The sequence below is a fragment of the Capricornis sumatraensis genome, chromosome 11 (genome assembly GCF_032405125.1).
Source record: "Capricornis sumatraensis isolate serow.1 chromosome 11, serow.2, whole genome shotgun sequence".
Lineage (NCBI taxonomy): Eukaryota > Metazoa > Chordata > Mammalia > Artiodactyla > Bovidae > Capricornis > Capricornis sumatraensis.
Genome location: NC_091079.1, coordinates 20,717,489 through 20,738,127, shown reverse-complemented (window position 1 = coordinate 20,738,127; position 20,639 = coordinate 20,717,489). Strand labels below are relative to the sequence as shown.

Genomic DNA, 20,639 nt, shown 5'->3' with positions numbered 1-20,639 from the left:
CCACCAGAGGAAGGGGCTTCCAGAGGGTGGGTAGGGTGCCAGTCTGGATGTGGCAACCTCGTGGCCCTCGCCTGAGAGGCCTGGCTTCTCATAGAAATGTGGGGTGGGGAATCTGAAGGTGCAGGGGCGGGGCGCTGACAAGCACTGTGGATGGGAGGCCCACTACAGGTAGCCCTGAAGCCGGAGCTGCACGCTAGGGACCCTGGTGGGGCTGGGGCAGGGGAGAATGGGAGGTGAGACCCTCCGGGGTCAATGTGGACGGGCTGAGAGTATCCAGGGGTTAGAGAAAATTGACCTGGGGTGTGGACGTGTGGAGGTGGGAGGGGGCGGGATGAACCAATGGAGGGTGGGCACCTGCAGTCAACAGGGTATGGGCAAGCGGGTCCCCTAAGACCGCCCGGAGCCTGCTCCCTCTGACCGGCCCACCCATGCCCGCCTGTTTCTTGATAATGGATTTCAGGAGAGAGAGAGGCTTGGGCCCCATCAGAGACCCTGGAATCTGCCTCATTGGCCAGTCACTGTGGGGCCATCGGAAGCAGAGAGAGAATCCCTAACAAACCTCTCATGGCCCCTGTCCACCTAGGAGGAGGGTCTGGACTCTGATCTAAGGAGGAAGGCAATCTCTCTGCTCCCAGAGAGTGTGGGAAGGAGCCCAGAGCAGGGAGTGGGGCATGAGGGCCAGCGCATCTGCAGCCACATTTGCCCTAAAGGCCCCCCTCCCGCATGGCTGTGTGCTGCCAGCAGGGCCGATGCCTTTCCTGCTCAGACCTCAGCCCCTTAGTTAGAAACACTGAACATCTTTTCCCTGGTCTGGGTCCGATTCACGTTGGTGACCGCAGAGGCCTGGGGTAGGGGCTCATAGCCCAGGACAGGTCCACACAGCTCCCCAAAGAGAGCAGGGCCCGTGCCTGCCCCCTCCAGCTCCCCCTCTACCAGGGCAGGAGGGGTGTGGATGGCCAGTGTGCCCTGTCCACAACTGGCACCAAGGTCTGATTCACTCAGCCAGAGGGAGGCCAGGCCTGGCTGGGAGGGGACCCAGACCAGCAGTGCCCACAGGGCCATTCTAGGGAGCCAGCCCAACTGAGCAGGGCAGGACAAGCAAGGCCAGGCCCACGTCAGGCATGGGTCTTTGGGCTGGAAGCTGGGCCCCAGGCTGCCTGGGAAGAGCGCCTGTGCATGTGGGCAAGGCTGAGGGAGAAAGCACTGACATCCTAGGGCAGAGGCTCTAAAGTGGGCCTCAGGTGCCCACGGGGCCTCCAGCCCTCAGCCTTGGCCCTGGGAGTTTGAGGGAGGCATGTCTCCACCCTAGGGGTCTTCAGGGAGGCCCTTGTCCCTGAAGCCTGGGGTCAGAGAGTGCCAGGAGGGGTTGATTTTGTGGCCAGAATGCTTGAAGATAGTTGGGTGGGGATGGAGCTGGCATATACCCACTCTGACCTGAGGACTAGGGGCCTCGACCACTCCTGTGGGGCCCCAACCCTGGCCAGGCCTGGCCGTGACTGCATCTGTGTAGGCAGGGTGAGCCCGCGTTGCCTCTCCTGGGATGGGACGAGGGAGCAGGGCAGGGCTGGGGGGGGGGGGGAGGGGCACCCTAGGGTGGGGGGGTGGTGAGGAGAGGGCAGAGTCCAACCCTGGCAGTAATTCCTAGTCCGTAAAGTAGTGATGGAAACACTACATACCCCTAGAGTTGTTGAGGACCAACAAAATGGTATTTAATTTTAACTAGTGAATTAAATGATGTTATTTATTATTTGCATCTGGGCCAAGGAGGAGCTGGGCCTGTCTGGGGGGTCAGGCAGCAGGTGGAGACCCCCTGCTCCCTAACACTTCTGGGAACCCCCATGGGGCCCTGCCTGGGAGCAGCTCCTGGGAGCCCAGGTCAGAGCACCTGCAGGAGGAAGGCAGTGTGCGAGGCCAGCACGCAGGGTGACCGTGGACACAGGCCTCAGGAATGCAGAGAGCAGGTCCTGGGCCATGAGCAGAGAGGATGACCTTGGCCGGACAGAGATGTTGGCCTCCAGATGGGGCGGGCTGGGGGCAGCTGACAATCAGAGACCAGAGGCCAGGCAGCTCCCCGCAGAAGCCGAGGCTGTTCAAGCAGCCCAGTGCCCACGGGGAGAGGACGGTGCACTGGTTCAGAGGAGCGGGTGGGAGGATAATGCTTGGCGGCTGAGACTGCAGAGGAATGCCATCCCAGCCAGCCCTGGGGGGACTCTGCCGGGCACCATCCTACACGCCAGCAGGCACTGGCTTTTGATGGCCATGACCACTTTGAGAGCGCGGAAGCCCACAGAATCAGGGGAAAGAGGCCTGGGCTCAGGCTCAGATGGTTTCACCCAAGAGCCAGCTCTCAGTCTCTTCTCCAAGTGCCCCTGAGGATGTCCACGGGGAGACTCAGGCTGGGCAGGTTCAGGGAGGAGCCCCGGTGAACAACGGGGGCGGGCTCGCAGCCCTGACTCCAGGCCTCAGTCTAGCCTCCTGCCCTGCCCCACCTTTCGTTGGCCTCCAGGAAGGGGCTCCTCAGCGCCCGCCCTGCAGCCCACAGAGGAGGAAGTGGGCAGCCCCCTCCCACAGTGCTGCGCTGGCAGGAAAAGGCAGGCTCCCAGTGGTCCCGGAGGCCGGCCCCGGAGGGCAGGGGGCCAACACGAGGGATGGAGAGAAAAGGAGGTGTTGGTGGTGCAAGACCTCTCTGAGAGTGTGACACGTGCAGATGGGACTGTGGGGTAGTTAGACATTAGCCGCAGGGAGGTGACAGGCGAAAAGACAAGAGAGGGTGGATCAAGCTAAGCCCCAACCATCTGAGGACCACCCCCCCTGACCTCACCCAGAATGGGCAAAACTATGGTCTGGCGGTGGGCAGCTTACCCTGATAGAGACAGCACAGTGACACAAGAGGATGCCCACTGCTGCCACGGCTGCCCGCGCCCAGACTAGACAGGCATACAGCCTCTAGCAAACCCAACTCATTATACCAACGTTAATAAAGTCTACAGGTGGTTTCGTGCTCCACTGGGTGGGCTGTTCTTAGCAAATCAAGGGTAAGGGCATGTGCAAAAATGAACTTGTTAGAGAACTCGCGACAGGCAAGCAGAGCCACCGCCACCGCCTGTCACTCACCCACGATCGCACGGCCTCCTCCCGCATCACTCCCTAACCCTAACGCCGCGAACAACTCCGCATCAACACCCTGAAGCCAGCGCGGAAGGGGCTGGTTTCACCTCACAGAGACAGACGGCTCTTCCTCTGAGAGTGTTTATCAATCCTTTATCTTCCTGTACTTAAGCAGGAAGCAGCAGTTTGCAAATACGTGCTTGCTATCACAAGGACTCAGATGTCTGGTCTCCCATTGACCTCCTCGGTTGAAGCTCTCTGTCTGACACAGGGCACGCCACCCCGGGGCAGGACAGCCTCAGGATGTCAGCGTCAGCGGGGACTGCGTTCCAGGGAGAGGAGGCAGCGCGGCGGAGGCCCTGAGGTGGGGCGGAGGGCAGCGGCAGCTGGCGGGCCCACGCAGTGCTGCTGGGAGAGGGAGGCCTAGCAGAAGGACCCCAGCTGTGTCTCACTCTGAAATGCTCTTAACAAGGCCCCGGGAGATGACGCAGCTGACTCGTGGTTGACGGTGCCACTCAGCGGTCTGCAGCTGGACTGGAGGGTCCATGAAGCCAGGCTCCCGTAGCTGCAGCCTGGACCTGGTCTCAGGGTCGAGACAAGGGGTAGGGGCTGGCCAGCCTGCACTGCAGGGCTGAGGCCGCAGGGCCAGGGCGGAACCACTCAGGTGGACAGGACGCCCCACCGGCCGCCACAGTGACTTCCCCTCCCCCACCACTGGAGCCAGGGAGGGAAATGACCATCCCTGGCCCGGTGCCTGGCCTGGGGGCCAGCGTGAGGCCCATTGTTTGAGGCTGGAGCTGGCGGCCCGGGGCCTTGGGAAGCCCCCGGCAAGGCCCTTTGTCCCACTTCCCACAGATTCAGAGCCCCAGCGAGGCCCTGGTGAGCAGACGCGGCAGAGGTGGCAGCCCCGCAGGATGAAGGCGCTAACGGCTGTCCTGCTGGCCCTGCTGTGGTGCAGGCAGCAAGGTGCGTGGGGCAAGGGGCGGCCCTGCAGCGAGAGGGATGCCCAGTCCAGGCTGCAGGCCCTCAGGGTCACCCAGCCCAGGGGCAAGACGTGGCTTGGGGAGGAGGATGGGGAGCACCTGCAGGCCGAGGCCAGAGGGAGGCGGGTGGGCCGTGCTGGGTCCCCACGGGTCCCCAAACCTCCAGCCCCTGCCCCAGCCAGACGCCAGGGCGCGGGTGACCCTCCCCACCCAATCCCACCCAGTCTCAGCCTCTCAGGCTTCGGGGTACCTGCCATCTGGGGGCTGGAGTCGGGGGCTGTGAAAGGCCGGCGCCCAACCCCTAGTGTTGTTGGCAAGGATGCCGCCAGGTCGCACACCAGTCAGGAGGTGGGGCCGGGGCTCGGAGACCCAGGCAGCGACCTCACCAACTTGGGAGTGTCAGGGAGGTCAGAGGGACTGGGAAGGGGGTGCCAGACCGAGGGGAGGGGGCACGGCACTGGGCCCCGAGCCTGTGTCCTCTGCGCCCGGGTAGTGGAGGTTTACAGGTGTCCCTGCGTGGCCAGGGAGAGGGCAGGCGCAGGAGGACGAGGACGACGACCCGGACGCTGGGCGCGAAGGCTACGATGATGAGGAGGATGAGGAGGAAGAGGAGGCCAGCGCGCCTGCGGGCAGCAGGGGCTCAGGTACCTGCCCACCCCGCCCCAGCATGGGGGCGCTCGACCCTCCTCCTCAGCACTCGCATGGGTGCCTCGAAGCTGACAGTGAGGAGCCCACAGGCAGAGGCCTCCGCTGCGAGCGTCCATGCCCTCAGGGTCGGGGAAGGGGGAGGCGGGGCCCCTGGCACTCAGCACACCCTCAGTTCTCACCCTGGCAGTGGCCCCCAACTGCCATCCAGAGGAGGGGGCTAGAGAAGGAGCCAGTCCTGGGAGGGGCAATGGTGCTGGGGCAGAGAGGTTAAATAGGAGTTCACCAAGCAGACAGGGGCACAGCAGAGCCCCAGGATGGAGAGACCAGTGACCCAAAGGCCCTGGGTGTGGAGTCCAGTTCAGAAATACACAACTGTCCCGGTGAGGCAGGGCAGCGGGGGGCAAGGCGGGATAGTAAGGGGGCCAGTCCTGAGGTGGGGGCACAGAGGGCTCCAGCACGGCAGGGTTTGAGGGGGTCAGCTGAGAGTGGGAGAGGAGGACCGGAATTGGGAAGAGACCTCCAAAGGGGAAGAGGCTGGGAAGCAGCAGGCGTGGGTGAGCTGGGGGCGCTCCGGGGGCTGTGCCCCTCGCACAGCTGAGCCCACCCGGCCCCCCAGGGCCACAGTGCTACACGTGCCAGTCCCTGCACAAGGGGGAGAGCTGCGAGCAGGTGCAGAGCTGCGTGCTCCCCAGGACGTGCAAAGCCATCGTCTCCTCCTGGAACGCTGGTGAGGGGCCACCCGGGGGTGGCGGGACGGCGTCACCCAAGGCTGTGAGGGGCCCCATCCCTGCCGTGTCCCGTCCCGTGGGATCCACTCTCTCCCCTCACAGAGTCAGGTCCCCAGACCACCTACTCGGGGTGGTGTGCAGACACATGTCAAGCCATCAGCAGGACGGTGGAAGGATCCCTGACGACCATATCCTGTTGCCAGTCCAGCCTGTGCAACACCCCACCCTGGCAAGATCCCCAGGGGAGGGGGGCAGGTGGCCCCCGGGGGAGCCCTGCGACTGTGGCCGCCACCGTCCTGCTCAGCCTCCTGGCCGGCCTTCAGGCCATGGGGCTCTGAGTAGGGCGGTCCCTCCTCGCGCCCAGCATGGCTTGCACCCTGGCTGGCCAGCACTCTGTCCGCTGTCTCCTGTCCCCTCCCCCAGACCATGGAGAATAAACTGGAAGCACCCGTGATGACCCCGCGGCACCGGTTCCTTGGCCACAGCGGCCCTTCCTCGGTTTCCCCTTCCAGCATCCTGGCCTCCTCTCCCTGCCTGTGCATGGCAGATGGCCAGCACGTGGGCCTTAGGTCCAGGCCTCAGCGGCTCACAGGTTGGGTCCACACAGCTCCCTGCCCCCAGCAGAGAAAACACTCACTGCATGCCAGTGGGGAGCCCACCCCAGGTTGCTCCCCAACTTCTTGCCAAAAAGAAACCTCCATCCATCCATGTGAGGGCTGGCCCTTGTAGAGAGGAGACTTGGGGAGGAAGGTTTCCTTGGCCTAGAGGAGGAAAGGCCCCCACCCAGGGCGGCTTGTGGGTGAATGGAATTAATGAGGGGCTGCAAGACAAAGAGAAAAGAGAGGGAGACAGGTGGTGTATGGCTCAGATGGGACTTTGCAGCCAACCACTCAGCTTGGGTGGGGGGGAAGGGGAGGAAGAGGCGGCAGTCAGGGAGAAGCGGAGGGGCAGGGCAGGAGCCCCACGGCTTCCCCAGCCTCTGCTCCAGCTGGACAGGTGTCCCTGGCTGCTGGGTGCTAGGCCTCCGTGACTGGTGCCGGGATGGAGCCGAGCCCCAGAGGGGGAAAGAGAGGGCTGGGCTTCAGTTTCCCCATCAGAGCGGTATGGAACAAGGCACAGAGGGCCCTGGTGCCCACCAGCTGAACACCCCCTGGGCAGGGAAGCCCAGCCCTCCATCTTGCCTGCCCCACGTTCCTGCAGGCAGAGCAGCCTCCCACCATATGTTTCCCTTTTCCTCACCAAGGGAAACCTCTTGGTAAGGAAACGCCACCGTCCCGGCACACAACAGTCCACCCGACAGAGGCAACACGTCTGCCCAGGGTCACGCAGTTGGTGGTGGCAGGTCCGGGACCCAGCCCGGGGCTTCTGGTCAACAGCGGTCACCCTCCCAGGTGGCCATAGGCCGGTGGACAGCGGAGCCAGGGCACCTGAGCCAGAGGTTGCAAGCAGCTGGATGGCGGCCAAGACCCAGCTGGATCCCCAGGCCAAGTCCAGTCTGAGGTGCCAGTGGACAGTCACAGCCAGGGCCTTGTCACAGGGCTTGGTGCTCAAGGCCAGTCCCCGGAAGGAGAAGCCAGAGGCCCCGGGAGGCTGTGTGGTCAGCCCCTCCTTCCCATCCTGCCCAGCAGCACCTCTGTGCCTTCCCGGGAGGCTGGCGGGGAACACGTCCATCCGGATCAGAGACCCTGCTCCCCATGGCTGCCGGAGCAGATGACCACAAACCACACACATGAGTGATCTTGTGGTCCGGAGGTCAGAAGGAACGGCAGGGCTGTGTCCACCTTGGAGGCCATGATAGTCCATTTTGTGTGTCAGCGTGCCTGGACTAAGGGATGCCCGTGCAGCTGGCAAAATGTTATTCCCGATGTTTCTGTGAGGGCATTTCCAGGAGCACTGGACATGTGAATGGTGGGCCTGAGAAAGAAGATCACTGCCCCAGGTGAGTGGGCATCACCCAGGCCATCCGAGACCCAGATGGAATAAAAGGCAGGAAGGACCAGCTCCCTCTTCTGGAGCTGGGATGCCCATCCTCTCCTGCCTGCCAATCTTGGAACTCCTGCTTCTCGGGCCTTTAGGGCTCAGAGGGAACGACACCACCATGGCCCCACTCTCCTGCTTCCAGAGAGTGGACTGGGGGCTTCTCGGCCTCCAAGACTGTGTGAACCAATTCCTCTGTGTATGCCTGTGTCCTGACCTGCCCTGCTAATAAGGACACCAGTCAGCTTGGGTTAGGGCCACTCTCGTGACCTCACGTACCTTAGTTCAGTTCAGTCACTCAGTCACGTCCGACTGTTTGCGACCCCATGGACCACAGCACACCAGGCCTCCCTGTTCATCACCATCTTCCAGAGCTCACTCAAACTCATGTCCGTCGTGTCAGTGATGCCTTCCAACCATCTCATCCTCTGTTGTCCCCTTCTCCTCCTGCTTTCAATCTTTCCCAGCATCAGGGTCTTTTCAAATGAGTCACTTCTTCACATCAGGTGGCCAAAGTATTGTAGTTTCAGCTTCAGGATCAGTCCTTCCAATGAATATTCAGGACTGATCTCCTTTAGGATGGACTGGTTGGATCTCCTTGCAGTCCAAGGGACTCTCAAGAGTCTTCTCCAACACCACAGTTCAAAAGCATCAATTCTTTGGCACTCAGCTTTCTTCACAGTCCAACTCTCACATCTATACATGACCACTGGAAAAACCATAGCCTTGACTAGATGGACCTTTGTTGGCAAAGTAATGTCTCTGCTTTTCAACATGCTATCTAGGTTGGTCATAGCTTTTCTTTCAAGGAGCAAGCATCTTTTAATTTCATGGCTGCAGTCACCATCCGCAGTGATTTTGGAGCCCCCAAAAGTAAAGTTTGTCACTGTTTCCATTGTTTCCCCATCTATTTCCCATGAAGAGATGGGACCGGATGCCATGATCTTAGTTTTCTGAATGTTGAGTACCTAAATCACCTTTAAAAACCCCCGTCTCCAAACACCGGCCCATCCTGAAGTCCTGATGTTAGGACTTCAGCTCATGAATCTGGGGGCGCAGTTTGGCCCATCATAAGGGGCTAAGACAGGGCTCTGTTGGGGACACAGAGCACGGTGAATATCCTGAACTGAATTTAAAGGAAGTGTTTGCCAGGGTGGTGGAGATGGGGAGAAGGGGCAGGGCCCTGGCTTGGCCCAGGGGGACCTGCAGGCAGACAGGAGCTGGGATGGCTGGAGCTTGGTTCAAAATGCCAAGGCTCGACTCCTGAGCACTAGGCCCCATGTGTGGCCTTCACGTGCACGGCTGGTGGCCAGGCAGGGTTGCCCACTCCTGCTGGCTCCCTCAGTACTCTATCTGCTCCTAAGGTTGCCTCTGTCCCCCCACAAGCCCCACAGCAACAGCAGCCAAGCTCGGAGAGCCAGGTCCTTCCCACAGATCTTCTTCATAAATGCAAACAGGCCTCTGCCGGCCTGCAAACCCCATCCTCTGGGCCTTCTCCACCCCCTCCAGCTGCTGCACCAACCCCACTGAAAACTACCCCCTGGGATCCCCTCACGTCCTGTGTATCCACCCAGCCCTGGAGTTGGCAGCAAGTTCAGGGAGAATACTGTATTCCCTTCTTTGCTGGGCTCACCCGAGTTACCAGCTGGACAAGGGGCTCGGGGGTCCTGTCCCAGCAGGCAGATCCCCCCTGGTCACCCCACCCCACACCGGTTCCATTCATTTGGTGCTTTTCTCCGGACTTCCTCAGCACAGGAAGCAGGTGGCCATGGTTACATTTCCTGTCCTTGTTCTCGAGGATGAGAACTGGGTGAGGATGAAGCAGTGACCCCAAAGCAGGACATTCCTGAGGACAGAGATTCCCGGCCGTCAGCTTTGGACAGACCGAGCGGCGCCCTCCGGGGACCGCCAGGGTTTGCAGAAGCTGATGGACTCAGGCACTGGTCAGAGGCGGGAGTTGAGCAAGGCCGCCGACTCCGTGGCACCCAGTCCCACCAGGAACTGTCTGGAACAGAGGGGAGTCAGAGCCATGGCCCCGGAAGGCATCAGGCCTGGAGAGCAGGGGCCGGGGACATGCGGATGCAGAAAGGCGTTTCAGCATCAAGAACGCCGGCCAGAGCAGAGCAAAACTGCCCTCACCTGTGGGACCAAGGCGGCTCTGGATTCCCACAGGTGGAGAACTGGGATGGGGGCTATACTGGAGTAACATGGGAAAAGCCGCCCCTCGGGGTGCCCCCTTACTCAGCTTCATAATCCTCTCAGAAAGCAAGCCGGGATACTTGGTGGAGGTGGAGGCAGGCGGGATCTCAGTCCCACAGAGCGGGTGTCCTGGAGAGGAGCAGTCCTGTGAAGTCCCAACCTCAGGACATCCTGGGCGAGAAACCCTTGAAGAAAGTGGCAGCTGCTGGGACACCCCCAGGGCCAGGCTGTGACCCACCAGTTGCAGACAGAGCCCTCCTCTGCCCAGGGTGCAAGCTTACCGAAGGACATGTGGGAATGCCCAGCTTCCCTTGCCCGGCCCTCTCCCCACCCAGGCTTGGTAATGCCCAGGGATTTACCTCCTAGTAGGTCTGTAAGTGCATGAACATAGGGAAAGTTACATAATTAGAAAATGGATATAGCTACCACCCACCCCTCGCCATCAGCTGTAAGCCTGAGGGGGCGGATGTTAGCTTTCCTAAGTAAATTTGTGTGACACTGTAGTAGAGGAAACACCCACAGGAAGAACCATAGTAAAGTCGCCCAACTCCTCTGGTCTAGTGCACGCCTGTAACACTCTCTGGATTTACCTCTGAGCCGCGATAAGTTTCAATTTCCTGAACTGCAATTCCTTGGGCTAGTCCCAAATAAACTTGCTTTTGCTGGCAAAAGACCTGGCTACCACTATATTATTGAATATAATATCGTAGCAACAAAGAGGGAGCAGAGTTGAATTTGGTCTTGACTGTGTTGAGACTGCAGCACCTGCAGCTCCTGCAAGGATAAAGTGTAAGGGACAGATGCGCAGAAGGAGCCAGAGCCAGAGACACGTAAGAGAAGGCAGCATCCAGGAGCATCAGGGCCAAGTGCCCATTCACTGAATTGCCATAATGAGAGCCCCACCACCTGCCAGGCCACTGGAAGGACACATCAGGAAATAGAGAAAGCAAAACAGCCCACCCCCAGAAGCCTTGATTTTCTGGTGTGGGAAGGGAAGATGAACATAATAAACACAATAAGGAAATTACATAGCTTGTTGGAAAGCTGAAAGTGCTATGAAAAACAAAAAAAGTAGGGAAGGGTGAGTACCAGGAGGTGGAGGAAGAGGCAGAATGCTGTGGTATTACAAAATGTGACCACCAACAGTGCCAGTGGTGTCCAGGACGTGCTCCTAACCAGTGGACTACGGCAGAGGTGATGGGAGGTTCGGTACTACGAGACTTCACCGTAGCAGACTAGGGCCAGAGGCTTTCTGCTGGCCCTGAAGGAGCACACAGAGGGCCACGTGGCAGGGAACTGTGGGTGATCTGCAAGACCTAAGGTCAGCCTCCCGACAGCCCAGAAGCTGGCCCTCAGTCACACAGCCACCAAGAAAGGAAGCCTGTCAACAGCCACAAGAGTGTGGAAGCAGATCCTCACCGCACGCTGAGAACCTAGACTGCGGCCTTCGGAGACTGAGCAGAGGACCAGCTAAGCCTCGCCTGGACTCCTGTCCCACCGTGATATAACAAACGGTGGATAGGAAAAGTGCTATAACCGTGACAGAGGAAACCATGGCACAAGAAAGGAGCCCTGATATAACAAACAGGTATGGTTTTGAGCTGCTAAGCTTGTGATAACCAGAAAACTAACACACCCAGGGTGGTCAGAGGTCAGGGGTCCCCTCTAGGAGGTGAGCTCTCCGCAGGCGGTAAGTGGGAGTGAGCCAAGCCGACAGCTGGGGACAAATGCTCCAGGCAGAGGGAGTGGCCAATGCGGCTGAACGCAGGCCACAGCCGGCCTGCTGCTTCGGTGGAACTCAAACAGGTGGCGAAGGTGGGGGGCACGAGTGAGGGAGGGGGTGCAGAGGGGAGCGAGGAGGGCTGGGGTGAGTGAGGGGGGCAGGAAAGGAAGGGAGGGAATGCGCAGGTCAGTGGGGCGAGACTGGGTGGGCGGCCGGGGTAAGGGGGGCGTGTGCTGCGACCCGAGTGAGTGGGAGGGGCTCGATCGAGGGCCGAGTCACCCGTGGCGCACCACCGAGAGGCCGGGGCCTCGCCGCCTAGAACGGCACCGGTAACGCCAGCCTGGGAGCAGGCTCTTCCTGCGGGTGCCGAGGGTGGGCGAGGTGGGTATCAGCAGAAATAAGCTGAAAACAATTGCGGGGGCGGAGCCCTGCAGGGCGCACCACCGAGAGGCCCGCGACTTCGCTTCCTAGAACGGCGCTGGAAGGGGCGGGGCCAGCGGCGGGCCCTTCCGGCCGGCGCAGAGACGCGGCTGCTCGACTGAGAAGATTCCCCGGTGCTCATCGCTGGCAGCTGGGGGTGCGGCTAGCCTTGATGAGGACGCGTCCCTTCCGGTCCAGGGACCCTGCGAGGAGCGCACCCGCCCCCATCTCCATGCGGGAACTCACTGGGTCCCTCTGGCGTCGTGTGGAGCCCCCACCCAGGGCATCGGCCCCCGCTCTCTCGGCTCCCTGGTTCCGCGGGGACAAGGGCGAGGTGCGCGAGGACCAGCGCCGTGCGAATCGAGGTGAAAGAGACCTCGGCCCTGCACCCGCGGCTGGCGAGGCTGTCAGAGCCCCTCTTCTCGGCTTCGACACCGCTGCGGGCCCTTTGACAGGCCCAGGGCCTATAGACTGCTTGGGTGCCTGTTTGCCCTTGGATCTCAAACCCACTAGTAATCCCATCTCTCACTGAGACCCTGGCTTCTGAGGGCGAGTGAGGTTACCAGGGAGTCTTGCTGCAGCTAGATACCCAAAGTTTCATGTTACAAGCGGCCTGGCCCAGAGAGTGAAGGAGCTACCCTGAAGTGACAGAGCACGTACCTTTAGCTCAGGGCTGTGGTCTGCTCTGGCACGGTAGATTGCGTTTCCTGCGTGGCTGTAGCAGTTACCAGGCCTACAGATCTGTGAAATGAGAAGACCAAAACAGTGACCTCAGATCGGTTCCACTTCTAACAATTATTTTATTGCTGGGTATGCACAGGGCTTAGAGAAGTGAATATATCCAGTCTCTGCCATTAAGCACCTGCTTGAGTTAGGCAGATATGATGATGATGATCTAGAATGTTTGGGGAGCAGCATTATGTGCAGTCTCCAGCCAAGTACCTAGGGATTCCTGGATGATAAAGAAGGATCCTTGCCCTCAGCTTATCAGGAGACTGCACATCAGTGACAAGCTACAGGTGGTGTGACAAGAGTCCTTGTGGGAGAAGAGTCCTTGGAGCCCAGCCAGCAGACATCAGGCTCAGTGGGTCCAAGGACCACTCCTCTCCATCGAGTGGGTCAGCATAGAGCCAAGATGAGTTTACATCTGCCCTGGAGAGCCATGGGCTAGAGGGTTGATGGCACTTTCCTGTTGGTCTTGGTTTTCACCTGTTTCCTACTAAAACTAGACCTCAGCTCAAACTGCAGCCTGGCTGACTGGGGCTCTGATCCTCCACCCTAGTTCTACCTGCCTCCCCAGCAGAGATGCCCCCATATTTGTATGCTTCCCTCAGCCTAGATGACCTTCTGCCATCCTCAGTTCTGGCTCCCACCTAATGCTAAGAACAGCCTCCTCCCAGAAGCTACCTCCAAGAGAGCCTTCAGAGAGTAACACTGCCCTGAATCTGAGTCAAGTGTATGTAAATATTTTCATCAAGATGGGAAAACTGTCCAGTCATTTTATGTGTTGCCTCTGTGCATGGGAGAGTGGATGAAGACTTAGTATCCGCTTTGACTTAAAGGAAACGCAAAGGATTTATCCCTCAAAACATACTTCACTTGAAATGTTACCATCTAGAGCACCACATTTTGGGGTGAGACAGCCTGGCAGAATATGGACCTCCTGGGAGATCAGGTGACCACACAGGCCATGGGAGGTCTCGCAAGGGTGACTCGAGGACTCAGAACAGGATCTGCTTTCTTGGGAAAGTGCTTTCTCCCATCTTGTGAAGATTTCTTTTGCCTGCGGTTAAAGAGCCTGAAGTTTGTCAAGCTTTATCCTAGAAGTCCATTTGTTAGCACTGAGGGAAGAGAGGTTAAGGAGGCTCAGAAATAATACAGAAAAGGAATAGGTGAAGCTTCTTAACCAATGAAACATGAGCCATGCTGGTAATTCTTCTACAGGTACCTGGGCCTGACCTGTCACTGGGACTGACTGATTCCTGTTTGAATTTTGTGGTGATATTAGAATGTTAGGGTTAGGGTTAGGGTTTAGATGAGATTAGGGACAGAGACTGTCAAATCTTTTAGATAATGCACTCAAGAGCCTGGGTTTGGCCCTCAGTGGACAGTCAGCTCCAGTTAAGGCCACAGGAAGAATGAAAGCCTGGTGAGGAAACAGGGCATGAGGTCAGGGAGGCTTCTCTGAGAAGAACCCTCAGAGTAGAGCTCTGAGTGAGTGAGGGGCCAGCACTAGTTCTCAGGACCTGTTTGTGGGCAGTCAGGTGCTGAGGCGGGAAGGGCTGGGAATGTGTGGTGAGTCTAAAGGTGCTTGGGAAGGGGCAGGGCAGCAGTGTGAGGGGAACCACGGGGGATTTGACAGGGATGTGACGGAGTTCACTGGCTGCTGGGCGGAGGATGCCACCCAGCAGAGGACTCAGGAGGGCCAGGGTGAGGGTGGGAGCAAGTTTCATCCAGGTGATGGGCAGTTAGAGGAAGCACAAGCTGGAATCAAGATTGCCAGGAGAAATATCAATAACCTCAGATATCCAGATGACACCACCCTTATGGCAGAAAGTGAAGAGGAATTAAAAAGCCTCTTGATGAAAGTGAAAGAGGAGAGTGAAAAAGTTGGCTTAAAGCTCAACATTCAGAAAAGTAAGTTCATGGCAATCTGGTCCCATCACCTCATGGGAAATAGATGGGGAAACAGTGGCTGACTTTATTTTGGGGGCTCCAAAATCACTGCAGATGGTAATTGCAGCCATGAAATTAAAAGACACTTACTCCTTGGAAGGAAAGTTATGACCAACCTAGAGAGCATATTAAAAAGCAGAGACATTACTTTGTCAACAAAGGTCCGTCTAGTCAAGACTATGGTTTTTCCAGTGGTCATGTATAGATGTGAGAGTTGGACTATAAAGAAAGCTGAGTGCCAAAGAATTGATGCTTTTGAACTGTGGTGTTGGAGAAGACTCTTGAGAGTCCCTTGGACTGCAAGGAGATCCAGCCAGTCCATCCTAAAGGAGATCAGTCCTGGGTGTTCATTGGAAGGACTGAAACTCCAATACTTTGGCCACCTCATGCGAAGAGCTGACTCATTTGACAAGACCCTGATGCTGGGAAAGATTGAGGAAAGGAGGAGAAGGGGACGACAGAGGATGAGATGGTTGGATGGCATCACCGACTCAATGGACATGGGTTTGGGTAGACTCCGGCAGTTGGTGATGGACAGGGAGGCCTGGTGTGCTGCGGTTCATCGAGCTACAGTCGGACACAACTGAGCAACTGAACTGAACTGATGGGCGATACCTTCTGTCAGGGTCACACGTGGCTCTCATGGCCTGTAGCTCTAGAAGCACATAGTCTGGTCCCAAATGCAAGAAGTGGAGAAGGAGCAAATAAAGGGCAGGGAAACTCCACAATGGGGGGCCACACAGCAGTTATTGGTCCATGGTGCACATGAGGATCCAGCTGTGGAGATGTCGCCCCTGGCAGAGGAATAAGAATTCTTTGGTTAGGGACTTCCCTGGTGGTCCGGTGGCTACGATGCCACCCTCCCAATGCAGGGGGCCCGAGTTCAATCCCTGCTTAGGGAACTAGATCCTGCATGCCACAACTAAGACCTGGCAGAGCCAAAGAAATACATTAAAAAAAAAAAAATTCCTGGTGAGCAATTGAGTAAATGATGACATTTACCCGGATGAGGAAAACTGGGAAGAGTAAGATTGGGGTGGGGGTGTTCTGGGAAATCAGTTCTTTGGTCATGTCCAGCCTGAAACTTATGAGATGTCCGGGTGGCACACACCAGCAAGAAAGGAAGGGGGCCGTGTCCGCATGCCTCTGCTGCCCCTTTCCCTGCCCATCTGTCACTTTGTAACTCAGTTCCTCCCAGACATTCACTTAATCTACTAGTTTGTGGTCTTGTTTCTGTCCAGCCCCAGAAGGGTTGCTGGCGCTGTTCTGTTCCAGAACTTCAGTTCCAAGCTTGGAAAAATAAAGTCCTTTCTGAAGAAGTGAATTTACAAGGGAATTTGTAGGCTGGAGGATTTTGCCCTTGGCCATTCTCCTTGATCCTTGCTGGCTTCCAGGGGGCCTTCCTCTACCCTGAAAACAAGGATGAAGAAGCCCACAGGCAAGAAAAATAAGACCCAGACCCCAAAGGCAGAAGTGCACGTGCAGAAGGACACTGCCAAAGAAGAGAAGGCATCTGGGAAAGAACAGCCAAACCCACTTTGGCCCAAAAGCACAGGAAGGAAGCGCGCCTCAGTCCTGAGAATGAGAAGCACATGTTTGAGGCCTTAGATGCTTCGTTTAAAGATGACTTTGAAGGAGTTCCCATGTTCACTCCCTTCCAGAGGAAGAAGCCCTACGAATGCAGCGAATGTGGGTGCATCTTTAAGCACTAGACAGATCATGTTCATCACCAGAGAGTCCACATTGGAGAGAAGCCCTTCCAGTGTGCCCAGTGCAGGAAGACATTCAGGCACAGCTCTGACGTGACCAAGCACCAGAGGATTCACCCCAGAGAAAAGCCCTTTAAATGTAGTGAGTGCAGCAAAGCCTTTAACTGCAGTTCCAATCTCCTGAAACCAGAAAACCCACACTGGAGAGAAGCCGTACGGATGTAAGGAGTGTGGAAAGACCTTTGCCTACAGCTCATGTCTCATTAGCCATCGGAAACATCACCCACAGAAGAAGCATTGAGTGTGGGGAAGCCACCCACCAGACTCGGAACTTTGTGCCCGCGAGAACGTCCTGGCAGGCCTGCCTGGGGGTCCTCTTCCTCTGGAGTCTGAGCAGGCTGGTGGGGTCCTGCCTTCACCAGGAGACCCACCCGAACCAGGTCAGCAAACACCCAAGCCATACAGAGAATCTCCAGGTTGAGACATCATGACAACAAGCATGCAAACTGCTGTCCAGAGGGCAGGTTTGGGACCTGAGCACAGCGCAGCGCTTCCCACTGCTGCCTCGCCTGTAGCACCCATGCTGGCCGCAGCCCTCCCACCGGCTCCTTTGAAGACTGGTCTGCAGACCCTTTGCCCACTGTGTCCCAAGTCCATCTCCGTGCAGCCTGGCAGGAGGCCTGTGTCCCTGGGCTGGACAGCAGTGCTTCTGCAGTGAGCACTGGGAACCCCACGGTCCCCCCACCTCACTGGCTGTGCTTCGTCCTGTGCCTTCCCTCCTCTGCTGGAGCACCAGTCCTTGAACTTGGCCCCCATCCCCAGGAACTGGACTCCCTGTGTGTCCTCCCGGCTCAACCACCATCCCAGCTGAGCAGCCTGGCTCACCACTCAGGACACGAAATGCTGCCACCATGGGCGCTTCCTGCCCTGGCCATGTCGGCCCCAGGATGTTGATGGTAGCTTGGATCCAGCTTTTGCCTGCATTGCAGCTTTTCAGACACAAGACAGAAGGCCAGCTCTCCGTTCAGGTGAGTTCCACTTCTCCAAGCCTGGCTCCTAGGTTCTGTCCCACGTCCTGCACATCCATGTGCTTGCCTGCCCTTGGCTTCCCTCCAGGAGTGGCCTGGCTGGGCCTCCGCACTCTCCTGGCTGGGAGTGTGGCTTGCCCAAGAATTTCGGCACAGTGTAAGAGGGAGGAGGGACCAGAGGGATGAGGGGGGCCTGTCATCCAGGAAGTAATACGGCTTTTTATCAGTAAAACGTTGACACCTACATTTTCAGCTGTTTGGACCCAGAAAACTAATAATGACCCTGGTCTTGGGTCCTGCTCCATCAGAAGACAGGAGAGAGTGCTCCCAGTGCAAACATCTCTCCAGGTTAAGACTCTTGTTCTTTCTAAAAGCTACAGCATTACAGCAGCTCTGCCTGCACCAGGCACCTCCATTCCACAGCTCAGTGGGCCCTCCTCCTGTACCAGCAGCCCGGCCCCAGGTGTGACCAGGCATAACCTGGCACTGTGATCCTGCTCACACAGTCCCAGAACTGGAGATGTGATGGGGCAGAATTGTTCAAACAGGTGCCAGGAGGCTGGCTTAGGGAAAACACACCTGGGATCCCGGTGGGCAAGATTGCTGTAAAGGATGCTACTGGGACATTTGGCAAACCTTGGGTCTAGACTGTCCACCAGTAGGGGAGGGGGGACATCAACGTCCAAGCTCCCTGGTTTGATGGTCTGCAGCCATCTCAATGTCCTTGTCATGAAAGATGTCCGCTGTGGTCTTCAGGGCCACAGAACAAGGTCACAGTGTCTGCAGTTTGCTCTCAAAAGGTGAGCAAAGAAGCAATAACAACAATACCCAGACACTGAGTGAGTGACAATGCAGGCTGGCAGACCTTCTGTTAAGGGATGGATAATAACTGCTCTTGGCTTTGTAGCCATAAGATCTCTGTCACAACTCAGCTTAGCCATGACATGCAACAGCAGTCAGAGCATGGAAACAAACAAGCACGGCTCTGTGCCAATAAAGCTTTATTTTACCAAAGCAGGCGGTGGGCCGGATTTGGCTGATTCTAGATGAAAAGATATGTGACATGTTCTGGGGGTGTCTGCATCTGCTTCAGTTTGGTTTGTTTTTTATTTATTATGGTTTATATAATATCCCATGATGAGTATATTGTTATATATAAAATATTGTTGTATAACACATATTAATACCATAGATAGAAATACATCACATGTACTGTAGAAAAATTATCACTCTCTGTGTTAGTATGTCTCCCCTGTTATTACCAATGGGAGGCATTTTTAGTGGCTACCTAATGATCTGTTAAATAAAAAGCCGACTTAACCATTTCCTAACATGTAGGCTGTTTCTAGTTTAGGTCACTATAAACAATGTGGTAAATATCTTTTCCACATTTAGGGCCAACGATGGGTTGCCAGAAATGGACTGATGGATAGAGATCATGCTGGCAAATACCTTCCTCCGGGTTGTGCCCCAGAAGTGCTCCAGCAGCTCACAGACAGCAGGTGAGTTTTAATCTTGCCAGTTTGTTAGAAGAGAAGAAACACTCGAATCTAATGTCTTTGATTTCCAGAGAGGAGGCGGATGCAAAGAACATGGTCTCTCGAGCCGGGGTTGCCAACGCACCCTCGTGCCTTGGAGATGTGGGGCCTTGGCTGGTCCTCACCTCCTTGTGCCTCCAGTCCCCAGAGGTGACATCGGGGCACTGACGGTGCTCAGCCTGGTCACTGCCTGTGTGTGACCTCAGTGCCACGCTGACCCCCAGTTTAGCCACTGTTAGCTCTGGTCACGTGTTAGTGTCCTTAGTGGGGGGACATTGGCCCACAGGCGTGAGAGGTGGCCGTGCAAGCAGACAGCCTTCAGTGCCTCTCCCAGGAAAACAAGAAAGCCACGTGAAAACAGTCACGCAGCCCGTCTGCAATCAGCCACCGGCTCTTCTGCCGCCCGGTGTTTGGTGCAAACTGATGGTCTCGTTTCTCATTTCTTCTGAGTTAACTATTACCACACCGCACCGCCTCCAAGCACTGAACCCCACACCCTTCAGATATCAATCTGTTTTGATGGTTTTGTTGGCTATTGCTCTTCAAATGAAACTCAAATTCCAGAAAAAGAAAACCTGCTAAGTAACCTGAGTCCAAGAAAAAACCATAATGAAAGTTGTAAAATACTTAAACCTGAATGATAATGAAAATACAGCTTGCCGGAACCCATGCATCTGTGGTCAGTAAATCTACGACAAAGGAGGAAGACTGTGCAATGAAGAAAAGACAGTCTCTCCAGTAAGCGGTGCTGGGAAAACTGGACTGCCACATGGGAATCAGCGAAATTAGAACATTCTCTAACACCATACACAAAAATAAACTCGAAGTGGATAAAACGCTTAAATGTAAGACCAGATAGTATAAACTCCTTAGAGGAAAACAGGCAGAACACTTTTTGACATAAACTTGCAACAATATCTTTTTGGATCCACCTCCTAGAGTAATAAAAATAAAAACAAAAATAAACGAATGGGACCTAATCAAACAAAAGTTCTCGCACAAGGAAAGGAAACCATGAAACAAAAAGACAAGCTACAGAATAGGAGAAAGTATTTGCAAATGATTCAACTGACAAGGAATCAATGTCCAAAATATACCGACAGCTCATGTAGCTCAGTATCAAAAAAACAACCCAATCAAAAAATGGCAGATCTAAATAGACATTTCTCCAAAGAAGACATACAGATGGCCCACAGATATATGAAAAGATGCTCAACATCACTAATTATTAGAGAAATGCAAATTAAGACTCACACTGGGTCAGAATGGCCATCATCAGAAAGTGCAAATAATAAATGCTGGAGAGGATGTGAAGAAGAGAGAATCCGCCTACATTGTTGGTGGGAATGGAAACTGGTGCAGCCACTGTGGAGGTCAGTATGGAGGTTCCTTAAAAAATTAAAATTAGAGATACCATATGATCCAGTAATCCCACTCCTGGGCATATATCCAGAGAAAACCATAATTCACTGAGCAGAGGAGTGGATAAGAAGCTGTGGCCCATTCACACAACAAAATACTATCCATCCATGGAAAGAGCTGAGCACCACCACCTACTGCGACGTGGGTGAGATCCAGAAGCATTATGCTTAGTGTAGGAGCCAGGCACAGAGGACAAACACTGTATGATTCCATTTATATGAGTTCCATTTCACTGTGTGTATTCATATAAATGAACTGCCCTGGAGCGGGCAAATGCATAGGAAGTGGAATAGCAGGTACCAGGTTGGAGGAGGACATTGAGGGTTTGACAGGTACAGTTTCTGTTAGGTAGTGGTGACACGTACCCAGCACTGGGAATATTTAATGCCACTGAATTATTTACAGTTGGTTAAAATAATAAACACTATATATTTTTTTACCACAACAAAAAAAGTCTATTGAATTTGATATACCAATAAC

The 20,639-nt window shown here is 55.9% G+C and overlaps 2 protein-coding genes across 6 annotated transcripts; both read left to right on the top strand.

The window, feature by feature from the left end:
* The first annotated feature begins 3,332 nt into the window (after positions 1-3,332).
* GPIHBP1 (glycosylphosphatidylinositol anchored high density lipoprotein binding protein 1) lies at positions 3,333-6,670 on the top strand. 5 transcript variants are annotated; one of them, XM_068983727.1, is made up of 5 exons: positions 3,333-3,472; positions 3,581-3,710; positions 3,964-4,074; positions 4,616-4,735; positions 5,356-6,670. In XM_068983727.1, exons 3-5 carry the CDS (start codon positions 4,023-4,025, stop codon positions 5,919-5,921), a joined length of 738 nt encoding a protein of 245 aa, XP_068839828.1. In that variant the 5' UTR covers positions 3,333-3,472; positions 3,581-3,710; positions 3,964-4,022; the 3' UTR covers positions 5,922-6,670. The 5 variants fall into 5 exon arrangements, with proteins under 5 accessions (XP_068839828.1, XP_068839830.1, XP_068839829.1 ...); XM_068983729.1 differs by having other exon boundaries at positions 3,581-4,074; positions 5,356-5,466; positions 5,570-5,917; XM_068983728.1 differs by lacking the exon at positions 3,581-3,710.
* Positions 6,671-15,884: 9,214 nt separating this feature from the next.
* On the top strand, positions 15,885-16,472 carry ZFP41 (ZFP41 zinc finger protein). The gene is given in 3 exon segments (XM_068983711.1): positions 15,885-15,981; positions 15,984-16,356; positions 16,358-16,472. Coding segments are annotated over 3 exon segments (585 nt in total).
* The last annotated feature ends 4,167 nt before the right edge of the window (positions 16,473-20,639 follow it).

Bases quoted from the DNA above. Each gene is read 5' to 3' on its own strand.
- GPIHBP1 (XM_068983728.1), top strand. From the start codon at position 4,023: ATGAAGGCGCTAACGGCTGTCCTGCTGGCCCTGCTGTGGTGCAGGCAG. The intron at 4,075-4,615 runs GTGCGTGGGGCA...CTGCGTGGCCAG, and splicing joins GCTGTGGTGCAGGCAGCAAG to GGAGAGGGCAGGCGCAGGAG. The intron at 4,736-5,355 runs GTACCTGCCCAC...CCGGCCCCCCAG, and splicing joins TGCGGGCAGCAGGGGCTCAG to GGCCACAGTGCTACACGTGC.